Raw genomic sequence first — 27,897 nt, 5'->3', positions numbered from 1 at the left:
GGGACCTCTACAGTGGGACACCGCTGGACTTCTTGACCATAGTAAGTACGAGTCTACCCTGGACTCACTGTGCCTTTAGAAAAGCTGTTCACAACATAGGATGGCAAAGCACACGTCCTTGCATATGCAGCACAGTGAGGTGACCCACAAGGCTCACAACATATGGAAGAGTGAAATGTTGTCTTAAATCCAACACAGTTCCACCAGACTCCCACTTCTAAAGGACATTAAATTAACTTTACAAAGATATTTAGATGGCACTATTATGGTGAGTTTCTCTTTTAAATACACACTGCAAAAATATTTAACTTTCCATTCTATGAATACTGTACATAAAAATCTGTCTGCTTTTGCTACACTTTACACACATTCACTTAGCTGTCTTTATTCACCTACACACAATCCTTATTGAGGCTTTAGACCATATTGATCTGGCACTTAAAAATGTCGTATTCGTTTGTATTTGTTTTAGTTAGAGAATGATGGTCAACCTTTAGAATATGATTCTGTTAGTAAGGCAAAATTATGCAATGTGGAAATGTCATGGGGTTTTGGTCTGTTATGAAGCATGAAGATTAAATCACTAAGGGCTGTATCAGTATGAAAACTGGGCACTGTTACCAAGCTGCAGAGTTTCCTCTCATGTCAAGCAGATACAAGTAACTTTTCTGCTACCTTAATCTTGAGTCGTATGCTTCTATTTTTCAGAATTGAAACACTGTCATCTGGGTACTTTAGGCTCTTAATGAGCATGTCACAAAGCAGACTGTCTTTTTCTCTCCAGGGTTGAAGCTGAGCTTGGCCACAGAGTGGGTATTAAGCCTCAAGCCCCTTGGGGGGCCATGAACGGGAATGAAAAGGGTTGGGCAACATTTGATATTCCCTGATGAAAATTTAAATTGTTTGCACTTTTGGTCATTGATATATGAAAAGTATGGGCTTTTCTGTTCTAACATTAAAAACCACGGTCTCCAGTTCCACGCCCTGGTGGTCCTGGGCTGGCCCCATGTGAAGGAGCTGCTGCCTCAGAGGAATCCTTCCCTCCACGTCGCGTCCCTGACCAGGCAGCTGCAGCACTGTATGGCGGGCCACCAGCTGCTGCAGTTCAAGGGCTCCACACTGGCCTTGGTCATCATCACCTTAGAGTTGGAGAGGCTCATGCCCGACTGCTGTACTCCTATATCTGATCTGCTAAAGAAAGCACAGGTAGACATCAACTTTGCCCCAGACCAGGCTCTCAGTTTTGCCCCTTCAGCTGATGCACTCTGCCCCCAAAAGGGTACCTGTGGCTCTTCTTGGCCCTTGTGGGCTCCAGAAGATGCTCTGGCCATGATGACTCTGAAGAGTCTTCCTAAGGGCTAGGCTTTCCACACATGGCATATCCTCTGGACTTGAGTATTAGATACACATTCCCTTCACCAGAGTGGGTTTCTCTGACAGCGAGTGAAGCTTTATCTCAGTAGCAGCCCTTGTAGTCAAGAGGATGTGGGGACATGTCTAACTCAGGAGGAAGCAAACCTGAGCTTAGTACTAGGGAGTGTAAATTTCAGACCCCTCACCCTCTATATGGTACCAGGCACCAGGATACCCTGAGTAGGCAATAGGAGGTCAGAATCACTCAGGATGGACAGGGTAAGATGGAATGCAGTTAGAATAATGACAGTTTTTGCTGAGGCTGAAGATGGGTGTTCCTGAGATGGTGGGGTTAATTTTCTTAAGTTGGGTGGTTGGACCTTCCTGAAATTGCTCCATGCTAATATTTCGGCACTGAGTTGCTCATTCTTTAGAATGTAAAATGATTCTGCCTCAAGGATGACCACTCTGTTTTAATTACAGGTCGGTATTAGGCAGTGGAACCACTGCAAAGAACTTGTAAAGCAGCAGCTGACAAGTTTTTAGTCATCCTCCTGCACAGACAACTTTCTGGTTCACCTGCCAGCCTCTGTGCCCCTACCCCAGTGCCCTTTAGAGCATAATGGCAATCCCTCCTTGCTTGGACTCCTCTATATTGTAGGCTTTATGGATCCTATAACAAGAAAAGAAGGCGGCCCTGAAAGAGCAACTGAGAAAACATTCCTGTCTTCAGAAAAAAATAAGGGGGCAAAAAAGACAGGTCAGGGTCCCTAAAGGGAAGGGTAATCTGACAAACTGAACCCCCACCTCCCTCTGAGCCCTGGGCCCGAGACCAGGGAGAAGGAGTAAATGCTCATACTGCAGCTTGCTTTTTCTTCCTTCTCCAGCGAGGGCTGTATCAGCCCCTAAGAAGCTGGACTATGAGGCCAGAGGTAGGCCTTGCTCAGGGCCGAAGGGCTGGGCTGGTGCTGACAGACAAGTTCTTGCTGCTCCACCTGCCAGTGCTGGCCAGGTCCTTCCAGCTTCCCAGGCTTGTACCAAGAACATGTGCAGGTTTCAAGTCCCAAGTACTCTGTACACCCCTGCAGAAATGGGATAGTCTCTCCAGATAGATTTACCTCGACTTGGCCAGGATTTAAGTCTTTTCTTCATAAGGACTCGATTTATAAAGTATGCTTTATTTAATGTACAGCAACTTGATCAAGCTTTAGGCCAATTTCTCCTTTGTTACTCTTAAGCAAAGTAGTTTATTAGCTTAACTAGAGGGATTCTTGTGTTAAAGCAGAACACTTCAAGGTGACCCTTGTGATGGGGAGAGACAGCTCCCAGAGCTTTTGGTTGAGGTGAGCAGGTGCTGAGGCTGAGGCCGCCTCCACCAATGCCAGGAGGAGGGAGAGATCACTAGCGTGGCTGAGGGAGGTGAAACTATAGAGCCATTCTCTAGGCAGTGGAGTCCAGCTGGCAGCGATGCCCACTGGGGCTGTGTAAGTAGTGCTGGGGATATGAATGACTGAACCACACATTTATAGGTAATTTGTGAAGTCCTTCCACTGTGAACAGTTTTTTGTAAACGTGCTAAGCCATGCAGAGTGTGATCTGCTACCAGCTGCAAAATAGCCGAGGACTAGATATATATAATAGTGTCTGTACTGTAGTCAGCACAAATCTCTTACCTTTTGTTGAAACAAATTTGCTTGTTGGAGCTTTTGTTAAAATACACCTTAATTCCTGAATTCAGCCCTGTCTGAGTCTTATTTTTTATGTATTAGATACCTTGCATTTAGAGTTGATAGAGTCAAATACACTTGAAATACATCTCTCGAGCCCTGTCAGTAACTGTCCTCTAGTCCAGCACAGAGGGACATGCTGAGGGGCAGCCTGCTGCTCATGGCCACAGCTCCCTCTGCCTCCTTCCTTCCATCGGGAGTGGGCACTGTCACTGGTGGGGCAGGGGCTCATCCTGAGAGCCCACACCAGCTCATGCTGTCTCTGACTTCAGGAAACTGCTGAGAGGCATCTGGACCCCCTTAACTAAGTAAGCTGCATCCCCAGAGCTAAACCAACTCTCAGTCTCTTGGAAAAAGGAGATGGTAGACCTGTGAGCCACAGTATGGGGATAAGGGACAGCCTTGCTGCTTCATCTTTCTGTAAATAATATTCCCCTTCTTTGGGGAAGCAAACTTCTGTATTGCCAAAATACCACTTGTGAGATTTTTTGTTTTTAAAGTTTTATGCTGTTCAAGCTTGCCTTGGAATCCTAGGTCCCATCCTACTCTCCTTTAACATTTTTTTCCTACAGTTAGGAACTCATATCCCACCTCAGATTAGAGACTGGGGATCACTGTGGTGGGAGAAATAAAGACACATCCATCTTCCATTTGTCCCCATCTGCAGAGGGCAGGGATTGGTAAAGGACTGTGGCTGCAGAAAACAGAGATGGGAGAGAGCTCAGAGGCAGATGGGCCAAGAGAGGAGCACGGTGGATGAGCATCATAGACCTGTCCTAAATTTGTCCAAATATCACCTCCCCCAATTGGGTGAGCCAAGATCCTTCCATCAGTGTGGCCCTATTCCCCCTGGCTTCCTAGAGAGTCTCTGTCCTTCTAAGCTTGATGAAGACTTTGCCTCCCTGCTACCTGCCTCCCTGTGGGGAGAGTAGGGATGCCTGCATGCCAGTCTCCCTGCTGGGCTGTCAGCTTCCCCACCTTAGTCCCCCATCTCCTCATTTTGGTCTTCCCAGAGATTAGCCTAGTGTCCAACAGAGAAAGCACCTCAACAATGGGCCCAGGAGATTGCCATCACTTCCTTCAACCACCAGTCTGCCCTTCCTCAACCAAACATTTGCCTACTTACCAGGGCATCCCATCTCTACAAAACCATCTCAGGTCCACCAACCTACACTGTCAAGCTGCACAGGAATTAAGGATCCAGGATACCAATATTGAAACCTCAATTCCTCCAGTTACGAGCTGTGTGACCTTGGGTAATTACTTAACCTCTCTGTGCCTTGCCTATAAAATGGGGAAGATGGTACCTAACCATAGGATTATTGTGAAGATTAGAGGAATTAATACATGTAATGCACTTTAGACCAATGACTAGCACACAATAAGAACTCAAATGTTAGTTGTCGTATGTCAAGCCTCCTCAACAAGGAGGTAAACTTTTCAAGGGCAGGGTCTTCCTTCTCTCATGTCCTGCTGGATAAAGTCACCTGATAAAGATTCATTAACCACAGGCTGCGTCTTCTCTTTCCTATCTTTCCTCCATCCCACACCCATTCAAGAGCCTTTCACAGATGCCCATAGCAGGATTCACTATTAAAACACAACTCCTATAGAAGCTGATCAACCCCACAAAGTTCATGGAAAAGACAAGCTGTATTTTACCACAAGTGTAGCAGGTTAATAGGCTAGGAAACATTAAATCAGAAAAGCCACTGCCCAAAAAAGACACCACAAAAACTCAAAATAAATGCAAAATTTAATGGGAAAGAAATGAGTACAAAGTGAATGGAAAGGAACAAAAATTGTCAATGAATGAAGGAGTAAATGAATTAACAAGTGAAGCAGTTTTAGAAAAGCATGTTAACGTAACAGACTAGCAAGCCACACTTCCCTTGGGCCTCTTATCCAGTAATACGAGCCCCACTTAACAGGGAACCCACACAAAGACATACACACAAACATACATGGAGTTAGTCTGCACAAGTGCAGACCACCTAGACTCAGGTTACCCATAACTTGGGTGACCATACATCCCAGTTTGCCTGAGACAGTCATGGCTTATGCCTGTTGACTTGGCATAATTATAAATAACATTTCCTTTCACTCTCAAAAGTCTCAGTTTGGGCAATAAATTATACGGTGATTCTACCCAAAACCAACTTGGTTCATGAAAGAAATGATAGTAAATGCCAGCGTGATCCCACTGACTGTCCTAAATGCCAACAGATGATACTGAGACAGAAAAGGAGGGGTAATGATATCCTGCAGACAGGGGGCACGTTCCGTGACGGGGAGCTTGTTAAATAATGGCAAATTCTAAGCCCACCTTGGGCACCAAGGATTAATTTGGTCTCAGCTAAAAATGACAAAATTCCAAACATAAACAGCATGGGAGAAAAGTGCAGTAAGGCTCGCTGAAGTCAGTGGGTCCTGTGGAGGCAGCTCAGACCCCAGAAAATGTAACAATGACAGGTCTCCCCGAGATTCTGGGAAGGCTTGGGCCCGCAGGCAGATAACCAGCCATAATTCTGGCCTCGCAAGTATGCCCTGGGTGCAGCCTGCAGGCGGCAGTGGATGGGTGGCAGAATCTGCCCACTCCAAGAGTCCCCAGATTAGCCCATGAATCAGGAGTCCTCATTTCTTATATAACCAGTGAACCTGCTGGGTCATTGAGCCTCGTCTTCAGAAATACATTAGCTGACAGAGGCTATCTTAAAGGTCATACTTCCACCCAACTAAATACATTTTCAGACATATAATTACCCTAAAGTTAAGCCACTCGCAGTCCACATCTGCCTTAGATATGCTGATTTACCTTTTTGGATACCACACTGAAACATCAGTTATAGCCAGAGGTGGATTTACTCTGAAGCTAATGAAGCTTAATTCTCAGTGCCCTTTCCAAGGCCCTGTACCTAATTTTATACTCATATCCTTCTTTAAAAAAAAAAAAAAAAAAGGTTTCTCAAGTAGTTCAAGCTTCGAGCCCCTCAAAAACCTGTATCCACCCCTGGTCATGGCATAACTTTGGAGAATTTTCACTTTGAGCATCAATAAAACCTGCTCTGCTCCTGGCGAGGAGAAAAAGACCACCTTTTCCTGGTCACGCCTCAGTGGATACATACAGCTCACCCTCCACCCCTCTCTGAATGGAACATGGTCTCAGAAGGGCAGGAAGGAGCCAGGACCTTGTCCTGGAAATCAGTAAAGCAGGCCAAGGCAGAAAGAGGGAAACAACGATGGGAGAGAAGATGAAGGACGTAAAAAACAAAATGCCAATCCAACAATATATTAGCGCAGCTTCCTAAGTCTTCCAACTAGGGAGTGCACTAGACTGTAAGCTCCTTGAGGACAGAGCTGCGCGTTAACTCTGGGTAGCCAGTGCCCAGCACAGTGCTTCATCAACATTAAATGAAATCCTTCCTCTCATCTATTCATTTCTTGTGTACCATATTATCAGCCTATATTTTCAACCCTGATATTCTCAATGGCTTGCAAACCAACAGGAACATAGAAGAATGCTTGTACTTTCTTAGAATGTTCTCTTTAAGAATGCTGGTAAAGGGGAAAAGCTCCTCTGCTGGTATTTTTTTCTTAAATTGTTCACAACATCAGACACGTTCATCTCTTTCCCTGTGACTCAGCCAAGAAAAAGGAAACAATGACCTGGAGAAAAACCTGTTTCTGCTGAACACTCTCTGCATTTGGAATATGCAGGATTGGTTTGGGGGTCTTAGTTAAACAGAGTCAAACACTTAACACGCACACATGGGGTTGGTCCCTGTTTACAGGTAGCACCTCTGGGGCACAGAGACAATGGCTTTGGGCTGCTGTTCCATTTACATTCACAGTAAAAACACTGGACGTGGTCTTGTTCATGATCCACTTTCATCCATAAAGAAATTCCAAACACTGTCATTACAGGATGTTTATTACCCATCTCTCCCTATATTTTATAGGGATACTTTATACATAAGAAAGGTTTAGAGATATTTTTAGTTTTTAAAAATCAGGGAATCTGTTACTTATGAAAATAATGGGAGAGGGTATTATTTGTCTTTATGCTCGTGCCAAAATAAAAATTTAGAAGTGCTTTAAAAGTTATTATTGAAATTAAGCTCTAGGTTAGAAAAATTAAAATGAAGGGGAATCAGGCGAATTTGCAGCATGTATACCACACCACGTGGCCACACCTAGGGCACTGCATGAGATGCCATCTTGACGCTGAACAATTAGGCCGAGCATCGCCGGCTGGGGCCTTCGCTAGAGTGGCACAAAACTGCTCCGTCAAGGAATAGTGACACTGTAAATGGAAGACCAGCCACTGGCTCTGAAAAAAATAAACCTCATCAGTTTTGGATTCCAGCATTCATGGCTTTAACGAGTTTGCATAGAGAGGGCGGCCCGCCAGGCCCAGGCAGCCTGGGGGATGGCGGGGTTGGCGGGGGACAAAGCAAGGCTGTAAACACTGGAGTCTGTACCAGCTCCCAGTCCGTCCTCACACCATGTTATGGGAGAAGGGTCACAAGGTGTAACTCAAGCAACTTAACACATGAAAGTCTAAAGTCCACTCTTGACATGTAAGTCTGTGCGTGCGTTAACTGAAAAATAAAAATAAAACAAACAGAACAAAAACAGACACATTAAAAGGTACACAGACGACCAAATCAAACAGAAGCAAAAGACAGCAAGATGAACACTGGGAAAGGACAGTCAGTTTGGCATTTGTAACAAGCAAAGCAGAGAATTCGCTTCAGTTTATGGCATCCCAGGCTGAGGGTCTGATAGGGAAGTAATTTTGCAAAGATGAATTAAAATTTGAAGAATAAGTACAGTCAATCAAAGCCATTCAACTAAATGGTCACCAAAAAATGTCCCCCCAAATGCACTCCTGACTCATCCCATTCCCCTGACCAGGGTAGGGGGAAGGGGTGCTCCCAGCCACCCCACCTACCCCACTCCTGGCCTCCACAAGGCCAGCATTGGAGGAGAGGGCTCTCTCCCAGAGGCCAAACTGACTGAAGCTTTCTGGAATGTCCAGCAAACAGAAAAGACCTGTTTTCCAGGCCCAGGTCACATGAAAAAAGCAGGGAGACCTGACACCAGTGATGAGCCCCACCCTGAGCTGTGCTTGCAGCCAGCCTGCACCCCACCCCATTGGCCCTCATCCCCTGACCCGGCCACGGGTCCTTGATCTTCCGTTTTTGAGGGGTTTCTCCATAGCTCATTTCCTAGGGGACTCTGCCTGCCTTTTTTTTAACGAGATGGCCTGGGATAAGCTGGCAGGGAGCACGGCAAAGTCAATTCAGGAGCCAGCATGTGGTCCCTAGAGTGGCATACCCCCTCCCAGGAAAAACCAGATTTCTGAACCACTAGCTTGAAATCCACACAGGTTCCAATTCACAGAGCCCTCACACTCACTGAGCTCACCAAGACCTGGACATGGGACCAGGGCTTGAAGCAAATGCAAAGCAGAAGGGAAATTTACATGGCTGAGGGGAGTGTGGGGCTGGGGTCCTCCCTGGGGACGAGCAGGGGCTTATCTGTCGCAGCCGTGCCAGCAGCTGGGGTGGAGCCACCAGTCAGCAGGATGCGGGAAACTACAGGGTCTATTCCAAAGCAGAAGGCAGGCCTTGGGAATGAGAACTAGCATCCAGTTCCTAACTGCCTGGCTTTGTCCCCCTGGTCTCCCCCAGAAGCTCCTTAAGTTTATTTTCCTTAGATGTGTCTGTGCCTCTGTGCGTGTGTGCCTTGGGGACTGTGTGTGTTAGTAGATATGTGTCTGAGTCTATGTATGTGATGGGGCAGGCGAGAGTAAGACAGTGTACATGTGTCATGCGTGTGTGTGTGTTAGGGAGCACAATATTGGGGGGCAGGTGGAAGGCCAAGGCCACAAGCAGCATCCCAGGGCCACAGCTAGCCATGCGCTGCATGGCCCTAACCACAAGGCTCCACTGCCACCAAGGAAGGAAGTGCCTGGACATACACATTCCCAAACACTCCAGGAGGAAATGGAATTCCAAGAAGAACAAGAATGAGGACCAAGATGGGTACACCTGGCAAGAGAAGTAAGGTACCTGACACAGACCAGGGGCAGGGAGAAGCAGGGACAGACGAGATCCCCACGGTGTGATGCTGTGTGGGACATTGAATGAAGTGGGGTGGGAGAGGGAGACTCCCCGGGAGCCAGGGCATCTGGACTCCAGATGTGAGTGTGGAAACAGGCTATGAAAAACACCAAGGAGAAGGGACTTAGAGTGGCCCCCACCTGGCCAAAAGTTGACTGCACTCCTGGAAAAGCCTCCGCCTCATCCCCCATAATTCTCTCTCCTCGGAGTACTCTCGGAGGAACAACTCCAGCCTCTACTTGAGGGGCAGCCCCCTCTCCAGTAGGATTCACAGGGCCCCTACAGGGAGCTTCTGTCCTTCCTTTAGCAGGTCAAGATCATAGTGTCCAGGGGGTTAGTGCTGGCTGGGCTCAAGTCTCCACTGTCCTCAGTCACCACCTGCCTGCCAATATGGGGCCCACGTCCACAGCTTCAGGACTGAGGGGGAGGCACCATGGCTGTCCAAGCAGAAACCAGAATTCCAGAAACTGGAATCTGCCCAGAAATGCTAACATTCCCAGGCCCTGACCGTCTCCTGGCCTGAAAGACTTTCCCTGAGACCCTACACCCTCTCGGGGGCCACTCCCTGCCTGTGTGGCCCAGCCTTCTCCACCCAGCTCTTGAGGGGGCTGCAGGAGAGAGAGAGAAAGACAGAGAGAGAGAGAGAGAGAGAGAAATGGGGTGTGGGGTAGAAGAGGGAAGAGGGGCCACTCATGCACAAATACAAGAGTGGGCATGAATGCTTGATATCTTGAGATATGAAGATCACTAGTGAAAGAAGAAAGGTGAGCAAGAATGAGGTGGGAGAGCAAGTGAAAGGAGAGAGCAAAATGGTGAACCAGCGAGAGTGAGCGAGAGTGAGAGAGAGCGAGCCAGCGCAGGGCAGGGAGCCCGCCACCTACTTCTTCTTGTCCTTGTCCTTCCTCAGAGGCTGCTGCGAGGTGGCGTGCAGGGCCTGAGACTGCAGGGCCTCCACCGCCGCCTTCCTGCGGTTGAAGGCGTTGGTCTCCTCCTCCAGTTCCCGGCGCTTCTCCTCCACCTTGCGCTTCTCTTCCTGGTGGACCCGCTTGAGGTGTTCAAACTTCTCGTGGAGCTGGGAGCAGAAGGCGGGGAGGCCGGGCTTCATGTGGGCCCAGAAGGAGCCCGGGCCCTCCCTGGCCTGGCCTCACCACACCCCTCAAGCCCCGCACACACCTCTCTCTCCTTCTCCTTCAACTCCAGCTCCGTCTCCTTCACTTTGTTGACGAACATCTGCCTCATCTCCTCCTCCTTCCTCTGCAGCTCGCTCAGGAATTCTTTCCTCTTGGCCTCGTATGTCTCCTGTAGGCTGTGGAGACCCAGAGAAAAGAGGCCAAGGCGGAGATTATGGCGGAACGGAGTGGGCAGGGCCAGAGAAGCGAAATCACGTGGGCATAGGGGGTCGGGGGAGAGGATGCTGGGGTCCCAACGGCCTCTCTCCCCAGCTCACAAGCCCCCAGAACAGATGCCGATGTGGCAAGTCTGGCTGTGGCTGGGGAGGCAGGCTGTCACCTGAAAGGCTGGCTGTCACCATCGCTGTCCTGGAAGCCCATCTCCTCCAACTTGCAGCGCCGGTAGAGCTCGTAGTGCCGACTGTGGGTCTGCTCGCGGAGGTCCTCCATGTTCACCCGGATCAACATCTCCCGCAGCTTCACAAAGTCGCAGTGATTCTCATTCTCCACTGAAAGGAGAGGGCACGTGGGCATCAGGCAGGCTCCCAGCCACCAGCACAGGAAGGACGGGGCACAGGACAGCGGTTAGGGTGTTAGAGGTAGACTCCAGGGGGAGGACAGGCAGCAGATGGTCACGGGGAGGACACAGGACAGGGGACTGAGTCTGGGTCCCCAGCCGGGGCTGTGCTCTCACCACCACACTCACCCTGCACCACGCCCCAGGGGTACTGCCGCGCTCGCACCAGCTTGTTCCCCACCTTCACCTCCTCGGTGCTGCCCACCACGGCAAACGGCAGGTGTGCCTGGAAAGGGGCCCAAGTGTGCATGAGCACTGAGCTGACACAGGCTAATGGACAGACCCACCCTCACTGCCCCTGGGCCCCAGGGAGGGGTTGCCCAGACCTGAACAAGGCCTGGCCAGATGCTCACTTGCCGGCTTTCCTTTGGAGAAGTATCCTGGAACCTCCACACAAGGGAGTGGGCTGAACCCGCAACCCCTTTCCTCTTGTTCTAGGGTGTTCTTTCAGCCCTTGGGCTCCCCAGGGGCCACCAGAAGCTCTCTCAAACGACCTGTGGGCCTGGCTCTCTTCCAAGTTCCCAAGCCCTGGCATCCTGCCTGCTTGCTCCTGCAGGTTTCAGGTCCCAGCCCTGAGTTCGTACCTTGGGAAACTTAAACCTGGGGAAGCCCCGGTACCAGCCCAATACCCAATTCTTCCCATCTCCTGTCCAGAGGATGAAGGACTGGCCAGCTCCCAGAGGCCCACCCATCTTTCCTGGGGAGCTAAGGTTGAAACCCAGGGAAAAGAGAGTGGCCTGGGGCCGGTTCCAAGCCCTCTGGCCCCAGAGCCCCAAGGCCCTTGCCCAACACTCACATTCATGACCGCATTAATCTCTGCAACAGCTTCATCATCTGTGGGAAACTGGTAGATCTGGACCCCATTGCTGACCAGCTCACCCATGATCTTGATCTTGAACTTGTGGAGCTCACTCTTGGAAATGGTGTCCGCTTTGGCGATGATGGGAATAATGTTCACCTGCCAGGATTGAGGAGAGGGGTCAGCAGGTGAGTTGCTCCTTGACTGTGGAGAGCCCTGCTCAGGCCACACCCCTGGGCAGGCGGGCAGGAAGCCAGAGAGATGGAGCTGCTCCTAAGGGGTGTCCTGGCCTGAACCCAGCCAGCTGGGGCCATTGTAACGGGTTGTAACAATTGGCTGCAGTGTTTCTTACAGCCCTGGCTGCCCCAAACCTCCAAATTAGTCCCTTGGGCATACCCAGCTTTGACCCAGAGTGCTCTGAAGGTCTTAACCGGTGTGGGGCCTGACAGGACCAGCAGTAGGGGGCTGAGTGCCCCCAAAGTAGGTTAGATGACCCATTAGCAGTAGCCACAGGAAGACCTCAAAATCTCCCAGGCCAAGGTTATCCCATTGTTCACAGTGAAAATTAACTCCTGAGAGAGGGGAGCAGTCATGTGAGAGCTGACAGGTGACTCTAGGGCTGCACACCCTCCAGGACCCCATGCCATTCCTGTCATTCCCATGAAGCTGCCCTTTTAATACCCACTCCTCATTCCCACTCTAATTCTGGGGCTTAACTCTCCTGTCTCTACTGTGCTCAGGAGGACCCCAAGGGAAAGCCATGGCAGGAAGGACAGGGGAAGTGAAGGCAGCAGAGAAACTAGGAATTGAGAGAGAGAAAATGAGCAGAGAATTGGGATGCTTTGGGGAGGTGGGGTCAGAGGGGCAGAGGGTCGGGGGCAAGGTGGGGAGGTAACTCTAGGGGGACGGGGAGGATGCCAGGAGCTAGCAGGCTGAGAATAAGAATCAACTCAGGTGGAAGGAATGGGCTCAGGGCCAGACGCAGGGGACAGAGATCTGGAGAAAGAGCCCAGAGCAATGGGGGCTGGCTGGAGCCACAGGGACAGATGCAAGAGAAGATACAGAGAGGACCAAGCCCAGGGGGCTGTCTGCAAGCCCCCAACCACACCCCGCCTCTGTGGAAGATGGGGAGCCCACAGAATCAGCTGGAGGGGGGCCAGACCTTGCTGTCTAGTTTCTTCATGGTCACCAGATCCAGGGACTTGAGGGAGTGCCCTGTGGGCGTGATGAAGTAGAGGCAGACATGGATCCTCGTGTCATGGTAGTCGAAGAGCGAACGGCGGATCTTCAGCTCCTCCTGCAGGTAGTTTTCAAACTGCGCGTCGATGTAGTCGACTATGGGCCTGTAACTACAGACGGCTCCGTCACTGGAAGGCAGGCAGCAGAGCCGCGGTGCAAGGCCTGGAGCTCAGCCAGGCTGCCCACCAGCCTTCTCTCTGCGGGAACGAACAGCTTCTACCTGGGGATTCCTGTCTGGGTACAGGTGGCTGACCCCTTCTCCTGGTCCCCCAAGGGGTCCTCAGGACCTTAGATAGTCTCCTAACGGCCCTCCCCTGGGCCCCATGGAGTGCGGGCTTGGTTACTTGTCTGGGGCAGCGAGGGGTGCAGACCACTCGGGCAGAGTGTTAGAACCACGGCGGACGTGGGGGGACGGGGAAGAGACCAGGCGGGCCGCCCCTCCTGCCGCTTGCCTCTCGTCCTTATTGATCTGATCCCCGAAGCCCACGGCATCCACGATGGTCAGCTTGAGCTGCACATTGCTCTCTTGGAGGTCGTAGGTCTGGGGCCGCAGGCGCACACACTCCTCATGGTGACTGGCTTCCTCCGTCTCAAAGGTCGTATTGAAGAGCGTGTTCATCAGTGTGGACTTGCCAATGCCAGTCTCCCCTGGGGGGCAAGGAGTGGGCAGAGGGGATGTCAAAGGCTGGAACCGGAGCTGTCCCTGGCTGTTGGGTAAGCCAGGTGGGGCTCAGGCACCCTCGGCCTCTGTACAAGAGAGGGGGGCAGGTCTCCCACTCCATCCCCCACTGTCCCCAACCCCATGAACCATCCCTTCTCAGTGGCCTCAGAAATAATATGTGTAAGGAAGACCCAAAAGGCTGACTTGGACATAAGACATGGCTACGTGGGGTGTGTGTAGGTGTTTCCTCAGAGCGTGGGGAAGAGACAAAGCCAGGCAGTTGTGAGATACCACTAGACACTGGCCTCTGCTGGCCTCAATGGGACCTGGTCACCTGCTCTGCACGCCATCCCTCCTGGGCCCAGGAAGGTCATGGGGCCAGCAGGGCCAGGGTCTGAAGCCACCAGTGGCTCAGCCCACCTGCTGTGGGTGGCCCCAACTTCATGAAGCTTTAATGGGAGGGGGGAGGTTCAGGAAAGGCTGCTTTCCAAGGGGCACCCACAGCCTGGCAGATGCCAGGGCTTGGGCACCTGTAGAGGGTCTGGCAGAGCTTTTTGTCCCCTCTGGGAGCCCCAGGCCCTGAGGCACATGGAACCTTCCAGAGCCTCCCTGTTGGGGGCTGTATTTGTGTAGATGTGTACTGGAGCACTTACTACATAACACTGTAATGCAGGGACAGTCTGGTTTACCATAGTGTCCTTGATACATAGTAGGAACAACAATAGCTGTTTTTTAAATAAACAAACAAACAAATGGATCCCAACCACTGTGATAAACACTCAAAGCACTTCCAAGCTTTTTACTCTTTCCAAGTTTACTCTTCATGGCAACACTGAATCAGGCCCTGGCTCCACCTCTATCTTTGACCCTGGCAGAGACACCCACCAAAGCCTCGTCCTCACCCCCCAAAGTGTCACTCTGCCTGGGAGGTCCCCTTGCAGCTCAACAGGTGGTCAGGGCAGCAGCGTCCCATCTCCCAGAAGACCCGCATCCGTCCTCTGTCTGAGGCTGCCCCCTGGCCAGGCATGACACTCACCCACACAGAGGATGTTGAAGCTGAAGCCCTGAGTGACCGACCTGCTGACCAGCTGGTCGGGGAGGCTGTCGAAACCCACATGGCCACCCAGGGAGAGGCTCCGGGGCTCTGGCTCTGCATTCTGCCAAGAGAGAGGAGAGAGGCAGTGAGCCCACTAGGGAAGAGGGGTCAAGTAGCGGGGAGGCTAAACCTGAGTCACCCCCCACCACTCCGCCGCCAGCCTTGTCTCAATTCTCAGCACATCTCAGGACGCATCGTGAGTGCATCAGAGCTCCAAGTCCAGGCCAAGTTTCCACAGAGGGAGCCCCAGGGCCTCAGGACCCATGACTCTAACTGGGAAAAGGCCCTTTCACCTGTGGCTTTGCTCCTCCTGGGCTGGCGAGGAATGTCTACGCCTGAGGTGTCTCCTGGCAGGTGGCCCCAAGACCTACGGCTGCTACCTGAGGGCTCACCTGCCCTCCTGCCCAGGAGGAGGCCCCAGATGGTCCCTGGATCTTAAACGAAGATTTCAAAAGGTCAAGATTAGAGGTGTGTATGTTCCTGTGGCCCCTTCCTACTGAAGCAGGACCCAAGCAGAGGCAGGTCTGGCCTGACCCCCTCACACTCGCACTATCGGGGGGGCCTCTCCTATCAGGCTGGGCTCACAGTCCTCCACGGGCACCCCTTGCTCCTCACACACCCAAGCATGGAATGCACACGTGGGCCCTGCTGAAGGGGCCGGCGCTCACTCGGACCCACCACTGGGTCTCAGGACCAGTCTCTGGGGCATTGTGACTCTGAGGCCTCAGTGGTACTCTGTAGGGACTCCCAGGCTCTGGCTCCTGCCATCCTCCCAGCCCCACCCCAGTCCTAGTTGCTTAGATTCTGGATGAGAATGTGGAGGCCTGCCCAGAGAGGCGGGCAGCAGGTCCTGAGCGAGCAGGGGCCAGTGAGCTGGCCCACAGCACTATAAAAAGAATCCACCGGGACCCAAAGCAGAGGGTCAAGGTCAGGCTCCAACTTGTGTGGATTCTTTGCTTCCCTGGGAATGGGGGTGGAATGCTGTCCTCTGACGGAAGGTTCCCAGGCTCATCCTCCCCAGGTTTGGGTCCTCTCAAGGGCAGGCCCCAGACAGCTCCGTGTAGGGCAGAAGCATGCCTCCTCTGTTCCCAAGCCCCGCTGCCCTGACTGCCAGCTAGACAGAGCAAGGACAGGACAGGACAGGACAGTGGGTCTGAGTCTCATCCTGCCACCCAGCTCACAGCTCCTGAGGGGAGGAAACAGGCCCAACTGAAGACAGTCCCAGAAGCACTGATTAGGACAGTGGCAGCCCTTGTGTGGGTACAGGCACAGTGAGCAGAGAGGGCTGAGGACCAGAGAGTAGGGCCCTGGCTCCCTGCCCTCCAGCACAGGGATCTCCTGAGCATCTGCGCTCCCCCTGACCTCTCTGCAGCCGCAGCCTGTTGTCTCAGCCTGAACCCTCTGACCATTCTTTCCTCCCAACCAGAGCCCCTTGGCACTCAAACCCAACCCTCTCTTCTTCATTAATTATGCCTACCTGCCCCTTCCCCCAGGCCCCTCCCCCAGCTCAGTCATGGCATCCCTGCATCAAAGACTCCCAAGTGTGTGTGTGGGCAGCCTAGACCCCACGTGGCCCCTCCGGGCAGCTGTACTATCCCTTTGAACAAGTCAGAGTTACCCCTAAGAGGTTCCCTCCAATGACCCTCTTTCAACAGAGCCTCTGCTCTTATAGCTGACCCTTTCTCCCTGCCCCCATCCCCAGGGGACTGAGTCACAACCTTCCCAATCAAGCCCAGGTCCCCCCAGGGCTGCAAACATAACAACAAAGAGGCCCAAAGGCAGCTTCCTCTCACTGGTAGCCACATCAAAACCAGTAAATGGAGCATAGGAAGTGCTGGGTCTGGTTCAAACCCCCTAGCATGGCATTCCGAGCCCTTTACCATCTGAGACCTTTTTCACAGGCTTGGTTCCTGCCCAGCTGGTTATCTCTGGATATACTTTTCAAACTTGACACCTTCCCCAGGCCCCAGAGCTCACTCTACCTTTCTCTGGCACCTGCTTTGACCTGGCCCCTAAGTACTCACATTCCAGACCCATCACTTGGCTGTGACCCCATTTCCTTGCACTATTAGTTGTCCTTTTTATATGCATCATGATTCTCCAACTGTTCCATGAGCTCCTTGAAGTGGGCTGCAGGCTGGGGGAGGTCAGTCTTCCCACTTTCCACCCTCCCACCACTATGTCCAATGTGCTAGACAACACTACCACTTATATATTACTGAACACTGCCTTTACTGCCACAGCATCAGGGGTATCTGCCCACCTTACACAGAGCTTCATTATTCGGTCTCTGTTCCACCTGCTCGTGGCAGCTTGAGGATCAAATGGAGGACAGAACAGTTAGTCTAGGGCTTTCTTTTCAGGCGAGACTGAAAATCTCCAAAATTTAAGGCGTGCTGTGCTTGCAGAGAAGGCTATGTGTTTATTCATCCTCTTCTTCCAAGGGTGACACAATCAGGATGCAATCCAACATCCTGTAGTCTGCCGCCAAAACCCACCCAGTCAGCTGTCTGGAAGCCACGCACGCGCACACACATACTCGGCTTCAGAGTCCTTACACAGAATCAGAGGCCATTCTATTCCTGATTTTCCCCAACTCTCTCACAGTCCCAGGCTCCAAAGGCTAAGAGCAGCACTCAGGGGTCTCACACAAGCCCACCCACCCACGCTCAGCGAGCCCTGCCTGCCTTCACTCACACAGCTGGGCTCTCTCTGGAGAAGTGTGTACGTACAGGGAGGTCTTCGTCCCCAAGTTGTTGCCCAGGCTACACTCTGTCACTCCAAGGGCCACAAACCTGGGGCAATTGATCCTGCTCAGGAGCCTCGGGGGCCACGGGAGTGTCAATCTCCAGAGCACGCGTGCACACACACACATCCACACACAGAAGAATGGCCGCTGGTCCTCACGGGGACAGAGTGTTGTTCCCTGGTCTCAGGAGACTGATCTGACCTCCCAGCTCTATTGAGGTGCGACTCTTACTAATGCCAACCTCCCCGATCCTATATTTGGCATCAACAACATGTGATCCAAGGTGCGACACTCCCTCCAAGGTGCCCGCCCTGGTGTCTCCGTTGACCTGTACTAGGTCTCAGCCTAGGAGAAGCCAGCAACCTACAAAGCACCACTGGCATATCTCAGCTACCACAACTCAGAAAGGAACTTCAGGTCTCTCACTGGTTACTTGCAATTTGTCAGGTAAGACCTCAGCTCCAGTTCCAGGGCTGGGTCCTAATAGTCCTGAGACAATTAGCATGATCGCACGATTGGTCAGGCACAGGCAAGCGACCCAGATTGAGCCTTTATGACCATTTTGTAACCATTAGGGGAGCCAGCGTAAGACTGAAGCCCACTCACAGAGGATGGCTAAGCCAAGAAAATCACAGAGGAGAGAGAGCCAGTGTCTGCTCTACCTCTGAGCTTTTCCCTTTACCCCGGCCACATCTCCCCTTTACTGTTTAAGCTAGCTGAATGGGGCTATCTATTACCTGCAACTGAAAGCATCTTGACTGCTACAGTCCCCAAAGTGAAACTCTGAATGCAGAGGAACAGGGAGAAAGCAAGGAGAGTAAGGACAGGGAAGGAAAAAGTGGTGTTACAACCACAGGAAGGAGTGGATGTCAAATGATGACACCAACACCTCACCAAGGTCCACCTGTGCAGACTAAACCAAGTGATTTACACAGTCTCCTACGCAGCCCTTTCCCACACTGTGTAGCAGAGACCGTTATTATGCCCATTTTACAGGTAAGGAAACTGAGGTGCACAGAAGCTAAAGAACGAATCAGGGTAGAGTAGGGATTTGAGAGCAGCCAAGCCCATGCCCCAAACCACTCAGCTGCACTGCACCCCCTACTCTTATTATGCTCCCAACTCATTCATTCAGCCACTCAGCACAGGCTTGCTGGGCACATCTACTGTGTGCCAGGCACTGGGACAGCCACTAATGAAAAGATGAAGACACCAGATCCTTAACCTCAGGGGCTCAGTCTAATTCAGTCTAAACTCAAACGGCTGTGACAGCCAGGCAGGCAATGTAAATGGACGAAGGGGAGCAGGACAGTAACAATAACAACCACCACATCTAACAGTTAACAAGGGCTTACCAGGTGTGACTCTAATTTCACCTCATTTAGTCCACACATCAGCCCTATGAGGTGGGCTGTGTATTATCCCCACTGTACAGAAACAGACAATTGAGGCACCAAGACACTAAGTAATTTTGCTAAGATGACACTGCTCAGGAGGGTGAAGCCAGGATCTAAATGGAGATGGTGTGACTGTAAAACCCACACTTCCAGCCACATCACTCTGCCGCCTATTGGATGAAAGACCCGGTGACTTGGCTGAGTGTGGGGTCCCTCAGGGAGAGGCAGGAAGAGTGGGGAACTGCAGAGGCTGTGCTCGGTCCATGATGGCTACGGTTTTGTGACTCCAGCCAACTGTGGGAATGCAGACCTAGCATTACTAAATTTTCCAATTTTTTAAAGAGAATCCAGATATCCAGATTTTTTTGGCAAAACCCACTAGTTTTCAAAGGTTGGCAACAACTACCAATGGAGAATACCACGAGGGTCCAACTCAATGTGTCTGGGGTGGACCTGACCCATGGTCTGACAGTCTGCAACCCCGGGTCTGGCAGAATGGTGACCTGGAAGGACAAAACACCCAGTCTGCACTCTTGGGCATGGAGCCCCACAGGAGACTGCTCTGCGGGAGGAGACTTCAGGCTGGACAACTTAACTCGGACCCTGGTGAGAGGCGGACCCAGCTGCTTCTGGCCCTTTCCACATACCCAGCTCCCAGGGGTGCCAGCTCAGGGGGCTCAAAGTGTCCTCAGATCTCCAGGATAGAGAGTTGGCAGCTCTGAGCTCTACACACACAATGGGAAACTCCACAGGGCCCCTCTCTAATCACTAACAAGCTTTTGGCTCCTAAGCCAGGCTCTGGGCTTCTATGTCATCATTTCTTTGGCACATCAAAGACAACAACCAAAATAATAACTGCTCAGGCTGACTGCGTTCCTCCATGCCCAGTCGTCCAGAACAAAGTAGAGAATGGCATTTTGTTATGCAGCCCAGTGGATAAATAGGACATCCTTTTCCTGACCAGGAAATGCTGTCTGAGCCTTCTGGAGCAGCCCCAAACACCAGACAAAAGGAGCTGCCCCTTTTACCAAGAAGAGAGGTGGGATCTGGGGGGAAACCATGTCTCGCACTTGCCCACAAAAACAGGATTTTATCCAAAAGAAAATGGAAATCTGCTGAATGTCTAAACCAATAGAGCCAAGGAAGCTATGGGTGAAAAAAGCCCCCGAGATCAAACCTCCCAAACGAAGTTGGCTGTTGGGGTGGGAGTAGAGATGGCACCCCACCATTAGTGTACTTGGCTCCTGAATCCTAGGCAAAGAGCAGCCCCTACCCCAGGTCTTCCACAGAGTCCTCTCCAAGTGCCTTGGACTTCAGATGCTTTTCTCCCCCCAGGCTCCCATGCCTAGTACCCACTGTCCTGAGCACCCAGCAGGCAGACAGGAAGCCTTTTCCCCAGGAGAGCTCCAGCTCTGGGAGGGCCCTATAAAGTCCTTGTGCAGTGGACCCAGGAGTCATTGCGCCACTGGGAGCCTTCTCCGCCTGTGTTCCTGGCACAAACCACCCTACCCCTGGCTCTAGCTACTCTCAGCAGCCTGGGCCTTAAATAGCCAGAGCAGAGGCCCCTGGCCAGAACCCATGGTCATAGCACAACTGTCCTTGAGTCCGAGAGGAATCCTAGGAATTTTCCCAGGAAAGGCTTAGGCTCTGGTCCCAGGATTCCACAGCAAGCCTCTAAGCCCAGGTCAAAGGTTACGGGAAATAACTACAGGGATGTACATAGGAGGGTGGGGGTGGGAATGCTGCTATCCTGGGCCAGGAGGGAAGAACAGAGGCAGAATATACCTGTCCCCAATCAAGAGGACACCTGAGAACCAAAGTATCTCTCTCCTAAGGTGGCAACAAACCTGGGGAGAAGATGCAAGCCAGGATCAGCCTTCATGGTGCCAGCACGGTGGCAGATGAGGTAATAATGGCAAGATGGCAGTTGGGCCCCAGGAGGAGATCACCAGTCACTCTCTCAAGGCCAGTCATCCTCTCCCCCATCCTGGGAAGCGAAGGGACTTTGGGAGCAAAAGTACCCCCAGGAGGGCTTCCCTGGTGGCGCAGTGGCCTGCCAATGCAGGGGACACGGGTTTGTGTCCCGGTCCGGGAGGATCCCACATGCCGCGGAGCGGCTGGGCCCGTGAGCCGTGGCCGCTGAGCCTGTGCGTCCGGAGCCTGTGCTCCACAACGGGAGAGGCCACAACAGTGAGAGGCCCACATACCGCAAAAAAAAAAAAAAGTACCCCCAGGAGACCGAGGCCACCCCAATGCCCTGACCTCAATACTCCAGTTTCTCTGTTTCCCTGTCTCACTAAGAGGCACTTTCCTCCCTCTTTCTGCACAGACAGCAGGACTGTCACTCAGTAATTTGGGATGTTTTATTTCACGCTTCTCATGTCAAAATCAGGTTTCCAAGAAGCCAAGAGCACAGTTACTGGTCTCTGGGCCCACCCACCTCGCCCCAGGCCTAGGACACAGGAATGTCGTGTCATCCCTCCCGTGGGAGGGAACGGTCCATGCCACCACAGAGCAGATAGGGAAGGCACTCTGGGCCACAGAAGGTACTGGAACCCCAGGTGTTCATACTTTCCCACTCGGCTCAGGGGCTCCAGCAGCAGCCCCCTACCTCCCCACAGCAGGGAAAGCCACAGCAGTCTGGACACGGCAGGATGGAGGCAATCTATTTTCCACAGTGAATGAGACCCCACCTTTGGAAAAAGGAATATAGGCAGCAAAGGTGACTATGCCCCCCTCCTACCCCAGAATGGAGGCCGGTGCTGGGAAGGGGCAGAGAAATACATGGGCACCAACATGGGCCAGCAGAGGCTCGGGCAGCACTGCTGTACTTCTCTGTTGCTTGCACCATTCACTCCAGCACCAGGCAGAGTGTCAGACTCATACCCAGGCCCCACAGCCAGGTCTGGTGAGTGGACTTAGGTCCATGGCCCACAGCCCCTCCTGAACCCTGGCCCTCAGGTGGCCCAAGCCCAGGAGGCCCCTCAGAGAGTGGCCAGCACCTATGATCTGAAATAGGCTCTTATTCCTTCCTCCCCTGGTCTGTCCCTCTGATGTGGCTTCCAAGATAAGGGTCAAGAACCATCTAGAAGCCATGTGTTCCGAGGAGGAGAATATCTAATTTGCCCCAATACCATCCAGGGCAACTGATGTTACAGCCTAGATGCCCCTTGCCCTGTCCTCCACCACCTCTTCCCATCCATGGTTCCTCACGTGAGCCCTGAGGATGCAAATGGCTCTAGCAAAGAACACCTCTATCACGAGGGCATGTTGACCTTGGGAGGCATCCTTTCCCCTGGCAGATGTGTCTCCCTCCTGCCTGCATAGCTCCATATCTAGTTGTCTGGCAAAGCTTGTGCCTTGGGGGCCATGACTGGGGATTCTGAGACCCAACCTAGCAGCACAGAGGCAGGAAGACTGGAGAGGCTGCAGGGGACACATAGAGACCAGCCAGTTCTCAGGCCCTTTGCTCTGTCATCCTGCAGTGGCTTCCTTCTGGTAGCTGGACCGGAGCCACAGAAACATTTGTGCTAGTTACTGCCCCAAATATGTACCTCCACCTAGCCCATCCTAGGGCTCAAAACTCAGAGGGCTCCACCCTCTCTGTCATCTCAAGGGGTACTGGGGGCTGAGGTTGCGGCTGAGGCCCAAACTTGCCAATGACCAGAGTCTGCACCTCACCCAACCGTGGGCTGCTGGCATCAACAAGATGATGGATGCAAAGCATCCAGTGCCCTCCCTGCCATCCAAAGCTTTTGACAAATATCTGGCCCTGTGCTCCAAGCCTCCATCAGTTCTCCTGCATCATTGGCATTGTGGTCAGTCTCCTTCTTGCCACCTTCTCTGTTCCTACTCTGCTCAGTCGCTTTTCATGTGCTCCCTTGGATCACCAATGCCTCCCCATCAGTCTCCCTGCTCTGACCCATTCCAGTCCAGATCCCAGGCAGACCTTTCTAAAGTGAGCACCCATAGCATAGTATGATGCCCATGAGGGGGGCAGGGCAGGGCAGACCCACCTCCCAAGGGGAGGGGGTGGAGCTGCAGCTTTGCAGGTTGGCGCTCGCTTATGACCCCTCCACACCACCAGGCACTGAGAGCTGCGCAGATGTACCTTGCTCAGCTCCTACTTCTCCTCGGAATAGCTCAACAAGGAGGTTACTGGTCATTTTTACAGGACAGGGAGACACCACTCTGTGACAGGCCCACTGGGATGCCTCCCACATTCCTTCCCACCAGCTCTTGCCTCAGGGACAGAGTAGGCACTCCCTGGATAGCCCGCTTCTTGGGGAAGAGTCAAGATTACAGGGGTGAAAACGGAAGTGACAGATGGTGCTGGGGATAAAGCGGAGATGGGGGTGTGGGGAGTGATGGGCTGGGAGGAGTGCCAGGCGCGAGGCTGCCATGCCGCACGCTTCTTCCCTCTCCCCCTCAGATCTCCACTTTCCCTGGGCCCTCAATCCTCCCTCGCTATAGAGTTTGAACTCTGCCCCATGAGATTCTAACAGGAAAACTACAGGAGATGGCCCCTGGGGCAGACAAAGAGTAAGGCCCAGAGTCTGGGACCAATTAAGGAGGAGGGGCAGAGCAAGAATGGACAGGAGTCTGGCTGCCCAAGGAGGGCAAGAGGCAACAGACTCCCCAGAGGGGTGTCCCAGACATGCACACCCTAGGAGATTTCGACCGTAACCCCATGGCTGATCTAGGATTGAGCAAGGCCCAGCCGAAATGTAAAGGCTGCTGAGCCTGCAGTCTTTATATCATGCTACATGGAGAATAGGAACGCAGCACACACTGACCTCAAAGTACCATTCCATATGCTCATCTAAGCTCCAGGTCTGACCATCGAGCTAGCTTGAGGGGCAGCGTCAACCTGCCACAGCTCAACCAGATTATAGCCTCATGGCCGCTGCTTGACACCCAGTTCAACCCTGCAGCAAGTGAGACACCTAAACATATCTCCAAACATGCCATAGATTGCAATTATCTTCCACAAACTCTTTGAAGAATATCAGTATGGTTATTGCCACTTTATAGCAAGATAAAGGAAGAAATGATTTTCCCGGGATGACGAGGCAGGAGAGGAGAATGGAGTCCAAACTCCTAAATTCAGGCCAAACCCAACCCAAGGTCTCCACCCAAATTCAACCGTGTCCATGTCCTCCCAGGAGGCTGACAGCTCAGAGTGTGAAGGGTGTGGAAGGTGTCCATCCATCCAGCTTAACCTGGCACAGTAACCAAGGCCCCTGAGCTCAGGCTGTACATCCTTATTTGAGTCAATCCTCTCTCTGTGCCTCGGCCCACCATGGCAATAATACCTGAAATCCTTGCAGATGTGGTTTAAGAGCAAACACAGGAATCTGAGGGGAAGAGCCTTTCCAGCCTAATGCCTGGCACTGCAGCTAGGCCTCTCAGCTCAGCCTCTGAGGATAATCTCTGGACGCGTGTAGTGATGGGAGCCCCTAGGGAGGGTACCGTGTAATGGAGCAAGCTCATTCTCTGCTGCCTTCTTACACACAGGGCCAGTCTTCACATCCACATGGGCACTAAGTAACATGTATTATTTATTGTGTCTTTACCATGTGCCAGACACTGCTCTAAGCACCTCGCCTGGATACTCTCATTAAATCCTTCCAATAACCCTATGAGGGAGGTAGTATTTTTATTCCATTATACAGATGAGAACACTGAGGGGTTAAACAACTTGCCCAGGGTCACAAGGTCAACAAGCAGTAATCTAGGATTCACATCAGGCAGTCTGATTCTAGTTACTCTACATACTGCTCCCACCTGCAAGACCAACTGTTAGAGTAACCTCTGACCACAGACAGACAAGACCCAGACATAACTTTCTGGTCAGCTGGGCACAGAAAATGCACACAGGCACGCAGGCAGAGATGTACAAACACACACAGCTCTCTTGGCCTCCAGCTAACCAGCAGGTCTGTTGGGATTCATGCACAGCCCTCCTGGGGTACATAAATTCCCACTTACAGTGCAGGGGTAGGATGAATCTGCTCCTCCTGTATTTAAACTTACTGAACTGACTCGCAGGCCCCTCTCCAATGGGAATAAAACACCCAAGTCTAAAAATTATGAAACCAAGAGTTCCTGCTTTAATTACGCATATTTCCAAAGTAGACCAACATTTTTAGATTAAAGAGAAAATTTACATATATAAGTTCAGATGACAATATTTATAGCATTAATTACATAAGTCCAGAATCCCTTATTTAGCCCCAGAACCAATTCCTTATCAGTCACATATTTAGCATTTCCCCCCTACCCCCAACATCCCTGGGCCCTCCCTCCCCCTTACCACCAACCAGGGCCTCACATGCTGGCAAGAGGACACAGCTTCCTTCACTGTCACAGCCCAACCTCCCAGACACACCCAAATCCAGCCTTAGACATCAGGGGACATGCAGACACAATCCCCAAAAGGCCCCTCTCCCCCGGGTGAATTATGAAAGCCTTTGGGAAGTTGGCTATTGGCTGGCTCAGGCCCAGAGAGACCTGTACAGGGACCACCAGAGACGTTAGCCCTGCAGAAGGCATACCTGGACTGGGGCCCAAACATCCACTGGGCTGAATCTGGAATCCCTCCAGTTCCTGGGGAATGGCTGCTTCAGACCCGACCACTGAGGCCAGACCTGCCTGGAATCGCACCCAGGATCCGGGAGCTTGGGTGGGGGGGTGGGGGGTGGAGCGGGAAGGAGAAGAAGGCCGTGGTCTTCAGGACCCAGGTCTGCAACTGCCCTGGGCTCATTTGAGGGACTCCCTAGGATCCCTATGGCTTCATCCTCACCGGCTGTACCCATCCAACAGCACCTGCGCGGCTAGGAATCTCCCCAGCCGTGCAGAAACACTAGGGAGAAGTGGGTCCGGAGTATCCTGGATCCTCCCCTCTGGCCCCCGGGGCCCCAGTCTGTCCTCAGACCTGGCCAGGACCAGGCGGGTATTTATCTGCTCCTTTCCGCGAAAGAGGTCTGCTCTTCTTCGCCCAAGGGGGCGACCCCGCCAGCCTCCCGGCAAGGCGCCCCCGCCCGACGCCCTGGGACCCCGGACTAGCGCTGTGAAGAGCCCGCTCCGGTGTCCCCCGTCCAGCCCGGCGTCGAGGCCCGGCCGCGCGACGCTGACAGTCCGGCTCGCGACCCCAGCCAGCTGCAGGGCGGCCCCCTCCCCGCGTCCAGCGCCTCCCGCGCGCGCCGCGGCCCAGCAGGGCGCTCACCGAGAAGCGTTCCAGGTCAGTGGCCGCCATGGCGAGCTCCGCACCAGGCGGGCGAGCCGGGGCGAGCACCCGGGCCGCGATGGGGACTAGCCGGCTGCGGGACGCGCTCCGCCCGTGCGGCTGCGGCTGAATGGATCCAATATGGCCACTTCCTGGAAACTCCCCTTGGCGGCGGCGGCGGCGGCGGCGGGAGAAGCCGCGGAGCCGCCCCCGCCCCCGCCCGCGGGACCGGCCTCTCCGCCCGGCCCGGCCACGAGCGCAGCCCGAGCCCCTCCGCTTGGATGACCGGGGGTCTCCGCTGCGAGGCGGGAGGTGCCGGCTGCGGGGGCTGCTGGGACTTGTAGTCCCCGAGTTGGGGGACCGGGAGGGCAGTGCTCGAGGGGCTGGGGCCGGTGCCTGCCGGCCTGCCGCGTGTCCCTGGGAGGCTGGGGCCAAGCCCAGGAGGGAGTGTCCCGCTCCCGCGCGCTAGGAAGTCCTCTCCGTGCGGAGGAGATTGGAGTGCTGCGTGCGCCCTAGGGGTCTCCCCCACCAAGCCGCCTCCACCCGGTCGGAGCTTGTAAATGCACCGGGATCACCCGCCAGAGTGTCGACGGACTGCATGCGGCCGGTCGGGTCCAGGAGAGGCCGCCTCAGCCTCGGGTGACCGTACCTCGGGCCCCACCTGATGCTCTGGTCCGAGCCAGGGCGGCACCCAGGGCGGGACCCGCGCGTCCGGCCGGGCGACCTTCCCGGGCCAGGGACCAGCCTTCAGCTTCTTGCTCAACAAATGCTCAGGATGCGAAGTTCAGGCTCGGGATTCGTGCAATAGAAGACGAGCTCGACAGTCAAGACATCACATTGCAAGTGACCGTCACCCTGCCTGCCCCCAAGGGTTTGGGGCGATGTCTTAATGGAGTCTGGGCACTGTGCATAGAAGACTAGGGCCCCCAGTGCATGCACATTCTCTCTGCTAATCTCACTACTCAAAACGTGCACAAAACTTAGGAAACGAATACCTCTGCCCAAGCCAAAGGCCTCAGGGGGCTCTAGTCCTTTTCACTGACTGTATCAAATCCAGCCCCAAATCCTCTGAAACCCTCTTTTTCTTTCCCTTCCCTCTGTCTTTCTCTCGGAAACAACCCAGCCTATCCCTCTGACTCAGGAAATTGTCCTGGCTGAAGATGCCCATAGACCATATCTGGACTTGGCACACCTGGCTTTTCACCCTGAAGTGGCTTTCCCCTCCCTTCTCTCCAGGGCAAACACTCACTAAGGTGAACTGACATCCCACTGGTCCTTTCTGACTCAGTGTGTTCACTTTGTTCCTCCCTATAGTGGTGTTTCACACGTCGTACTGTAGTTATCTACAAGAAATGGGCGAAGCTGTGGTTAACAGAGCTGAGCCTACGGCAGACCACCTGGGTTAGAACCCTGCCTCCATCCCTTGCTAGCTTTTCAACCTTAGGCAATTTACTTACCTGTGCCTCCCTTTCCTCATCCCAAAATTGAGAATAATTATAGTACCTCTGCCACAGGATTAAACACAATAAAATAAGCAAAAGGCTTTAAACTATACTTGAAATAAAATGCTTAATAAAATCTCCCTCTCTAGACTACAAAGGCCCCAATGTCAGAACCCAGAGAAAGGGAGAGAGAGTGTATGTGTGTGGTCAATCAATGTTGAGTTGATTGTCCTAGACCAGATCTGCTGTTTCCTTTTTCTTTCCCGTAACTGGCAAGAAATCTGTCCCAACTACCATTTTCTGCAACACAACTCTCTGGGATCTGCCCTACA

The 27,897-nt window shown here is 52.8% G+C and overlaps 1 protein-coding gene across 6 annotated transcripts; it reads right to left on the bottom strand.

The window, feature by feature from the left end:
* Positions 1 to 34: 34 nt before the first annotated feature.
* On the bottom strand, positions 35 to 26,599 carry SEPTIN8 (septin 8; the record flags this gene model as incomplete). Of its 6 annotated transcripts, none has more annotated exons than XM_082624036.1 (10): positions 26,124 to 26,599; positions 14,690 to 14,810; positions 13,445 to 13,640; positions 12,916 to 13,096; positions 11,751 to 11,912; positions 11,084 to 11,180; positions 10,718 to 10,886; positions 10,382 to 10,514; positions 10,090 to 10,280; positions 35 to 1,191 (listed from the first exon to the last, which is right to left on the bottom strand). In XM_082624036.1, the coding sequence occupies exons 1-10, from the start codon at positions 26,151 to 26,153 to the stop codon at positions 1,026 to 1,028; spliced, it is 1,446 nt and encodes a 481-aa protein (XP_082480162.1). In that variant the 5' UTR covers positions 26,154 to 26,599. The 6 variants fall into 6 exon arrangements, with proteins under 6 accessions (XP_082480162.1, XP_082480161.1, XP_082480159.1 ...); XM_082624035.1 differs by having other exon boundaries at positions 12,916 to 13,102; positions 26,124 to 26,594; XM_082624033.1 differs by lacking the exon at positions 26,124 to 26,599 and adding an exon at positions 25,453 to 25,522.
* Positions 26,600 to 27,897: the final 1,298 nt, after the last annotated feature.

This window comes from Mesoplodon mirus (assembly GCF_964341445.2).
Source record: "Mesoplodon mirus genome assembly, chromosome: 5".
NCBI classification, from domain to species: domain Eukaryota; kingdom Metazoa; phylum Chordata; class Mammalia; order Artiodactyla; family Ziphiidae; genus Mesoplodon; species Mesoplodon mirus.
This window is presented reverse-complemented; position numbering and strand designations above follow the sequence as displayed.